This window comes from Leptopilina boulardi, unplaced genomic scaffold (genome assembly GCF_019393585.1).
Source record: "Leptopilina boulardi isolate dan_hultmark-lab unplaced genomic scaffold, ZJU_Lbou_2.1 LbouV2_221, whole genome shotgun sequence".
NCBI lineage: Eukaryota > Metazoa > Arthropoda > Insecta > Hymenoptera > Figitidae > Leptopilina > Leptopilina boulardi.
Window position 1 is genome coordinate 756,913 of NW_026137776.1, and position 9,789 is coordinate 766,701.

The 9,789-nt window shown below is 26.4% G+C and overlaps 1 protein-coding gene across 1 annotated transcript; it reads left to right on the forward strand.

The window, feature by feature from the left end:
• Positions 1–3,126: 3,126 nt before the first annotated feature.
• LOC127279609 (zinc finger protein 84-like) lies at positions 3,127–4,890 on the forward strand. Its single transcript, XM_051302055.1, has 2 exons — positions 3,127–3,965; positions 4,338–4,890. The coding sequence occupies exons 1-2, from the start codon at positions 3,287–3,289 to the stop codon at positions 4,598–4,600; spliced, it is 942 nt and encodes a 313-aa protein (XP_051158012.1). The 5' UTR covers positions 3,127–3,286; the 3' UTR covers positions 4,601–4,890.
• The last annotated feature ends 4,899 nt before the right edge of the window (positions 4,891–9,789 follow it).

Below are 9,789 nucleotides of genomic sequence, written 5' to 3' on the forward strand. Positions count from 1 at the left end.
TCTATTGAAATTCCATAAAATAAAAATATTTGACGGACATTAAGATGTTTTGTATTACCGAAATTAAACACTAGGAGCGCTACCTTCGGGTCACGTGACTATCTCACTAATTGAATTAGTGAAAACAATACACACTAAAAGAGTATTTTTTTGGATAATCATTTCACTAATATTTTCTACATCTGATGTAGAGAGTTTATTTCAAGTTGATAAATCTATAATTATAATGAATCTTGGCAAATTTTAGAACAGAAAAGAATAATATCAAAAAAACATCGTTAACGTTTCAAAGCCAGTATATCGCCTCATCAGAATTTATTGTTCTATAAATACATAAATAATTATTAAAATTATTTTCTTTTTATTTATTTAAAAATAAATGATATTAAAAAATCTTAAAATTTTTAAATCTATACTAATTCGTTATAGTAGTATAATATTAAAGTACTGATTAAAAAAGTAAAAATTCTACTAATTTAAATAGTTTCTTGATTATACCCTGAACGTATAAAAAAATGTTTGATATTTTAAATTAAAATTTTACAAAAATGTTATTTATTTATTTATTTATTATTATTCTAGTCGAAATATTTGTCATGGCTGTATATATATTGTTTCATTGGCAATATCATAATACAAAGACTATTTTGTATGAATAGATTTTCGAGTGCATGGCATTTCTGTATAAAAGCCGCGTTTAGACAGGGTGGAGTAGGGATCATATAGGTTACACTGAAGAAGGGAAGAAAAAGGAGAAAGAGAGGGTGGACCATTCACAAGCAGAGGGTAACTTCAGTCCAAGTGTTACAATAAATCAACACTATAGATTTCAAACTCCACCCCCATATATAACCTATCGTTCTCGTTCACTTAACACGGATTCGTTTCGCTATGAATATAATGCAACTATATATTTATTTATAATTTAATCCAATTTTTCGTGGAAAAATTATATTTCCGATATTATATCCAATTCGATGGAGAAATAATAATTAAATTCAAGTTAAAATTATATACTTAAACTCATTCATTTTTGAGAAAAATTTATAATTTTGTTGCAATAACTATATAATATAAGAAATGTGTAATTTTGAAGAGGAATTGGATAGACTAATTTGATGTCTGATTTTGCTCCATCATCAAGTCAGGATTTTTTTCTAACCTCAAAAAACATGTCTAATCAAACAAGTAACTCAAAATTTTGTTTGGCTTGAGTTCTAGGGGTTTTTTTGAAATTACTGATTACGAATCTGAAATTTTTGAGATTTTCATACTGATTTGCATGAAAACCCAACATTTTTTTTAAAAAACTTGCCGCCATTTTGAATTTTGAAAATCTGAAATCAGATTCGTAATCAGTGACCCCAAAAATCCCTAGAACCAAAGCCCACAAGAATTTTGAGTGTTTGATTAGATATGTTTTTTGAGGTTAGAAAAAAATATCCTGATATATGATAGAGAAAATCGGACATCAGATTCGTATTCAGCGCATCAAAATACGTTAGAAAATTATATATTTCGGTTTGCCTTGGAAAAAGTTCGATTTTTTGTGGTCCTGTTTAATTTAAAAGGATAAAAAATAAAATTATTCACACCAACTACAAAACTTTAATTATAAATCCCATTTTGTTTTAAAATCAAGACTGGAGTTATGGAGTTGAAGTATTATAACTTTTGATTTGACTCTGTACGCATGTCTAGCTCATTTTTTCTTAAAAACTTTTGAATAACAATTTTTAATCATATTTTTTAAGGGGTTGGTTTGAACTTTCATATTGTATATATTTTATAAATTTTGAAATTAAAAATTTTTTTTATAATCTCAATTTATTTCTATTTTTAATCAATATTTTCTGCTGTAAATTAAATTAAAATAAACATTAAAAAGTTCCGCGTTTTCTCACAAAAAAGCATTTCCTTAAAAAAAACTCAGCAGTTACTACCTGCCCCGTGTTTGGGGTAAGTTGTAACACTTGTTACAACTTTTTATACCTAATCAAAACAATAAGAAATATAAAATTTTTAATTTATGAAAATGTCGAGGGATAAGACAATAAATAATTTTTTAAACAAAATATTTATAATTCCTACTGTTTAAGTAAATTTGATAATATTTTTTGTCGAAATTATAAAAAAAATGCAATTTAGCAGAGCCATAATAGCAAGAATAAAAAAAAATGTTATACAACACTGAAAAAAGGGTTTGGTATTTACAACTAAACGTTTGGTTGGTATTTAAGCAACCAAAATTTTTTTGTTGAATTAACAAAATTTTAATTGTCTCAATCAAAATTTATTTGACAAAACCAAAATCAGAAAAAAAAGGATTTTTGTTGTCCTAACATAAATTTGATTGGGACAACCAAAATTTTGTTGATTCAATAAAAAAATTTTTAAATACCAACCAAACGTTTGGTTGTTAATACCAAACCCTTTTTTCAGTAAACCTACCCCACAGTATGAATGTTTTATTAATACAGTTTATTTAATTCAAATAAAAATTATTTGGTTCAAGTAAATATTTATTTGATAAGAGTCAAGTAACCGATTATTTGAATCAAATAATTTATTTTAGTGTACTGGCATCATAATTGTAATATGATCTATAAAATCAAAAGCAGTAAAAAAACAGAAATATCTGAATAATGAAACTTCTTTTCTGTCCCATTTTATTATATGCAAAAAATAATGTAAAAAAAATTAATTTTTAACTATTTTGCATTTTAGCAAGTTTAGAAGTAAATTTTGAATTTAAAATTTATAATTGCGAACATATATGAAAGGAATAATTCCCAAGCCTCTAAATTTGCCAGAAGACGAATTTGATAAATAAATTGAACGGATAGCGCCTCATGTGCGCATGAAGGGGGCAAATAAGAGTCATCGAACAGATGGGGAGGTCTTTTCTGGTCCTGCATGTATATGTATATATAGAAGAGTCTTTTGAGTCACGGTATCATCCCTTCACGTGACAAAGGACCAAATCGCGTGGCCGCAGATTAATTCTCAACAAAAGGGCCCTCTCCTTCGGTAGCGCCCTTTCCAGGCCTACCAAAACCTACCTTAGCCCCCGGTGGTGTGCAAGGCTGTTTTTGAAACGCCCCAATCCCAGCAAGAGGGTGGGGTCATCCCCTATTTTCCTACTCCTGACTATATAATCCACACTCAACTTTTCTAGCGAATAGTTTCGACTAAAATCTCGTCCAAGTTACATCGTGTGTATTACGATCAGTCAAATATTTTTCTTACGATTTACGGATTTTACAAAAAAAAAAATTTTCAAACCATGTGTGATTCTAAAAGCACAAGATTCTTTAGACCCTGGAATGGAGATGTTACGAATGCAGAAAAAGTGTCGTCAACATTAATTAAAGGGTCAATAGCCCAAGAAGTGAAGTGCGAACCAGAAGAAGATGCTGAAAGTGTCATTTCAAATGACAGTGTTTGTAATCAATCTGAACGTGATGAATCAAGGATTAGTTCATCATCAAGATCATGTTCAGTAAATAGTGAAGATTTATCGGAAACAAGTAGTCTAAATATGCTCAGTAATTTTGTTTTTAATGCACATCCTGAACATCATTCTGGCTCAACAGCAAGTAATCTCTCAATGGAATCGTGTAAAGATAATAATATCTCACATTCATATTCAAATAATTATTATAATTCGTGTCCAATATATTCGCCTTCGAATTATTTAACACATTTTAAATCTGGATTACTACCAATTGAAGGATGTCCAAATCCATTTGATGTTTATCATTCACATAATTTACATTATGGATTAACGGCCTTTTCACCTGATACTTATGCAAGTGTCGAAGAAGCAGTCAAATACATTCATGAACAGGATGTTGCCGCAAAACAAATGAAGAAACTAAGACCTAAAAAATTTAGATGCGAACATTGTAATGTTGCATTCAGCAATAATGGACAACTTAAAGGACACGTTCGAATTCATACCGGTTAGTTTCTATATTCTTTTTCTGATTTTGCAAGATTCAATCCATTTTTCAGTGCTGATAAATTTGCTAATGATTTTTTTATACACCTTAACATAGAAAATTATAAGGTATTAAAATAAGCTGCAACGCTTATTATTTTAATCCAAGTTTGCTTATTTTATTACCAAATTGGATTAAAATAAGCAAAATTGGATTAAAATAATTTGCGTTGCAGCTTATTTTAATGCCTTTTAATTTTCTGTGAAACTCGATATAAAAATTTACTTACAAAAGCAATTCTAACTTTTTTTTCAATTATATACATTTCTAAGTAAATTTTTTCTAAATTTATATAAATTTCTAATGAAAATTTTTTTTTAATTTCTATTAAAGGTGAAAGACCATTTAAGTGTGACGCTGAAGGCTGTGGAAAATCCTTCACTCGAAATGAAGAACTAACAAGGCATAAACGAATTCACACTGGTTTACGACCACACTCTTGTATTGTTTGTGGAAAACGTTTTGGCCGAAAAGATCATTTAAAAAAACATACAAGAACACACGACAACAGAGGTCCATATCATGTACCAGTGGTTCCATTTGGATCATTCGCAATAGGACATTCTATTCCAACAGCTTTTCATTATCCACTCTAATATCTATATAAATAAAAATTGGATTTGATAAAGAAATTTTTAAAAAACGATTTAAAAACAAAAAAAAATATATATATAAACTATTTGTATATAATAAATTTATAAAACAGTTTTGATATAAAATGCCTTTTAAATATAAAATCTTGAGATTATATAAACTTTCTTGGAAAAAAAAGCGGAAAAATATTTTTGATATATTGTATTTTCAAAAACTTGATAAATTGAAAGCCAGAATATGTTATAAAGGTGTAGGTTTATATCTGACATTTTGTATTAAAAAAAAAACTTGTACATATTGTATATATCTAATTGAAAAGAGACTTATGTAAATATATAAATATATATTGTAAAACAGATTATATGAAGACAAAGAGTTATATATTTTAAAATAAAAATATTTTATGAGCATTTATGAGCAGAAATTTTATTTAATGTTTCCAACATCCCCTTTCTATATACTCTATATGGAGCAATCGTATGATTTTCAATCAAAAAAATTTTTTTTTACTGGAACATTTTTGTAGAAATTTTTTTTTAATGAAAAATTAGAATTTTTTATTTTTTGATTTGATAAAAATTATGGAAGTTATTTTTTAAAATTGATCGTTATTAGAAGCCGAGTACATTTAAAATTCCTTTTTCTCTGTCATACTAACAGATAAATAATATTATATATACATAAAATTTGTCCGATTTTACTTTAATATTTTAAATATGTATTAAAAAATAACGTAACTACAATGGAAGCATTGAAAAGATTAAAACTAAGTCTAAAAAGTGACTTTTTTCAAAATCTTCTGTCGGGGAGAAAAGCAAAGTTAATCATACAATTTTTTTTTTATTTTAAAGGTAGGTATAGGAATTTATATTTAAAAAATAAATTGGTAGAAATAGATTTTTTAAAATTTGTATTTTTCAAAAACTATATGATAGTTAATCATACAAAAATTTATTTATTTTTTTTTCTAAAGGTAGAAAATTATATTTTAGAAAATACGAATTTCTACCTTCAAAATTATAGATATATCTATAATTTTGATAATATAATAATATAATATAATAATAATTTATAATAATTTATTGTATGATTAACTATAATAATTTTCGAGAAATATAAAAATTTTAAAAGAATTTATTTTTATCGTCTTATTACTAAACTGTCTTCTTAAAGTAAATAATGTTATTATTTAAAATTTTTGTTCTTTGAAAAATTGTAAAATTTTATTAAGCTTATAATATTTTTTAAACCTTTTAAAAATTTGATGTTTTCCATATATTTTAATATATTAAATAATTTAGTTGCTATTAAAACTTACACAGAAAATTATAAGGTATTAAAATAAGCTGCAACGCTTATTATTTTAATGCCTTTTAATTTTCTGTGTAACGTACGTGTTTTGCAGTGATTGCCCGTTACTAAAAAATATTAACGCGTTACCGTTACTTTTTCTAAAAAGTAATTCGTTACCGTTACTTTTTCATAAAAGTGACTCATTACCTTTATACTTTTTTGACAGTAACGCTGTTACTTTCGTTATTAAAAAAAAAGTAACGTCGTTCTTTTTCCAAATTTTTTTATAATAGTTGTGATAACTTTTCAATGCAACAAACATACGAAATTATATTACAAAAATAACGAGAAAATTGTTTTTAACGCAAACAAGAATATAATAAATATTAATTTCAAACAATTTTAGAAGATCTATAGATTTAGTCATTTCGAAAAAAATTATTTTTTTCCAAAATATTTTGTCAATAATTATTTTTTTAACATTTAGTTTTTTTTTCTTTTAAATCAGACAAAAATTGCAATTTTTAACCAATTTATATAAACAAAAGCTCATTTTACTCAGTGAAACATTCTCTACAATTGTTACCTTTTTTATATTATAATAAGTATGTTCTTAAAAAGTTATTTAATAAATAAAATTTTAATTGTTTATAACTTTTTAAGAATACACTTATTATAATATAAAAAAGGTAACAATTGTAGAGAATATTTCACTGAGTAAAATGAGCTTTTGTTTATAAAAATTGGTTAAAAATTGCAATTTTTGTCTGATTTAAAAGAAAAAAAAACTAAATGTTAAAAAAATAATTATTGTCAAAATATTTTGGAAAAAAATAATTTTTTTCGAAAGGATTAAATCCAGATCTTCTAAAATTGTTTGAAATTAATATTTATTATATTTTGTTTGCGTTAAAAACAATTTTTTTAATTTTTACAGGTTTTTGAGGTTTTTTTGTCGCTGTGACCCTGTTTACTTTACAAAACTCCCCCATTTTTGAACTATTGGACTGATTAACACAAAAAAAATATTTTTTTATTCATTGAACCTTGTAAAATAAGAATATGCAGTTTAGAAATATTATTAAATTATTTGCATATTGAAAAAAAATTCGTGAAGTTAACTAATTAAAAAGAAAAAATTGAATTTAAAAAAAAATGTAACTTTTGTAATTTTTAATATTTTAAGCTAAAAATTGGGATTTATATTCTCGAAGTGTGTTAGAATAAGGGAAAAAATACCACCTTCTTTCATTTTTTAAAAAAGGTATTTATTTTGTAGTTTAACGAAGGTAACTTTTAAGACGATAAAAATGTGATTTTCGACACAACTTTTTAAAACTATACTTTTTTAATAACATATTTACTAGTATTTTATTATTTTCTTTGGATTATCATGTTACTTATTATTCCTTATTAGTTAGTTACCACTATATGGCCTTAGGTTCGTGTTGTATTGCCGACTTTTCAAATTACACTTCATTGAAATTAATGACAGGGTCTGTGTGACCCAGTATGTGCTCCGAGGGTTAAGCCAAATAAGCATTGATTAGTTAAACATCACATGTAAATTACAAAGTAACAATTTTTCGTTATAAATTACCCATAAAAAGTAACTCGTTACCGTTACTTTTTTCAAAATAATAACGCGTTACCGTTATTTAAAATACACTGTAAAAAATCTTTTTGGAGATTGTACATTCACAATTTGTATTTGTGTTAAAATTTGTAAAATTACTATATTCAATAAGGTTATGTTACTACATTAAAAAAAGCACTTTTACAATTTTCTGTATATTTGCTTTTTTTAATGTAGTAACATAACCTTATTGAATATAGTAATTTTACAAATTTTATCTCCAAAGAGATTTTTTACAATGTAAGTAACAGTAACGACGTTAAAAGTAACGCATTACACTTTAAAAGTAACACTGGTATTTTGCTTCGTTGTGCATATGCAATTAATAGGTTATAAAACTTTTTATGACAAATAAAGGAAGAAAAACTTTTTTTTTGATTATCGGCTTACATAATAATGTGACAAAGTTGAGATATCTGACAAAGATATAATGAAATAGAGAAGGATAGGTATATGATAAAAATTAGATCGCATAATCAGCAATGGCAGAACGTGTTCTGACCACCACCATTTTCCTGTCGATTTAATCTAAGATGGCGTCACCAGCTAACCCTTGGTATAATATTATTCGATAGAGAAAGAGGGGTTGAAAAATATCGCCCTTCTTCAATTATGCGACATACTGGGGTTGGCACACAACCCTCTGTATATAGCGCTGAACGGTTGGTTACCACAAGCCTATTCGTTTTTTCGCTATCATCTTGAGGGGAGATCGCGGTTGCATATGAATGTCATGGTTGATTTTGGGGTTAGCTTCATGGAGTCATTTTCAAAGAGGCAAGGTCAAAAAGCACAAGTTTATCTTGTAATAAGAACTTTACGCTGAAATTTATTCCCCCAAAATGTAATTTCCATACATCAGCCTATATTTTCTTCTATATAATATACACATATATATATATATACAATATGAGGGATTTCACGTGAAGTAATCAAGGTGAAAAAACGTTTCTTTTCAAACGCACCCTTTTTATTGGTAAAATGCATTTTTGTAAAAAAAATTTATTTATATAAAAATGTAAAAAATGATCGTGTCACAATTGTGTGATACGTAGCGATATATTTAGAAAAAAATTTCTCAAAATATGAAAAATTATAATTAAACGTGAAATAAATATGCTACTACTTTCCTGTGTTGTTACATTATGTAAATGTTTGTTTGAAAACTCATCGACAGTAGAATCTGAATTTTGAATAATAGAATAGACCCAAATAGCAGTTTTCAAAGTCTTCAGTAATAAACAATCACATTTTTAGTAAATAATACAAACAGCTGAAATATGTCGTCAACAATATTTTGACAGGTGCGAGTAAAATTCTGTAAATATGAAACGTGTATTATGTGAAACTATTCTGCGGCTGTTAGTTCTCCTACCAGGGTTGAGAACGTACAAAATTCTATTAGGCTGCTTCCACAATAGTTAAATCGTATCGTCTTAAAAACGATTTTTTAGAACGAGAGACGAGACTATGTTACACATCAATACTGCCGTGTTTTCTAAAAACTTAGGTAACTGCAAAAAAATCGAAAAATGAGTTTTTTATATCGTTGGAATCGTGGAAAAAAGATACACCTGTTAATGCAAATTATTTTTAAAAATTGTTAATATTATTAATAATAATTTTTGCATAAATAATTGAAAATACCGGTAACTGCAAAAATTGATGAGTGATAATTTGAGAAACTTAGGTAACTGCTATAAAAACTTGGGTGTCTTTGGGTGTTGTGACGTATTTTGTAGGTCGTGATTTGAAGAACTTAGGTAACTGCACCAGTGCCTAAGTTTCTCAAAACACGGACCTCATTTTTCGAGCCCTCGTCGCATGGAAAACTTAGGTAACTACAGAGTGCTATCAGAGCACTGTAGTTACCTAAGTTTTCTATGCGACGAGGCCTCGAAAAAGGAGGTTCGTGTTTTGAAGGACCAAGTAACTGCAAAATCTTATACATTTCTTTAAAATTACAATGTTTTTTGTGCAATTAATAATTTATAATGACAATAAATAATGAAATAAAAAACTCCAACACTATATATATATAATTATACCTAAATAATAATTTATCAATTATTGAAAAATTAAGTATTAATTTTAATAAATAACATAAAAGCATTAATAAATTAAGAAAATGAAGTTCAGTAATATGTTTATTTCATGATTAATATATAATTAATTTAGTTCAATTATTTAAAAAATTAAAATCGTTTTTAATTATTTAAATAAACGTTAATAAAGCAGCGAACTACATTACCTACAATAATT

Coding starts and splice junctions, on each gene's coding strand:
- LOC127279609 (XM_051302055.1), top strand. CDS start 3,287: ATGTGTGATTCTAAAAGCACAAGATTCTTTAGACCCTGGAATGGAGAT. Junction 3,966..4,337: donor ACACGTTCGAATTCATACCG/GTTAGTTTCTAT, acceptor TTTCTATTAAAG/GTGAAAGACCATTTAAGTGT.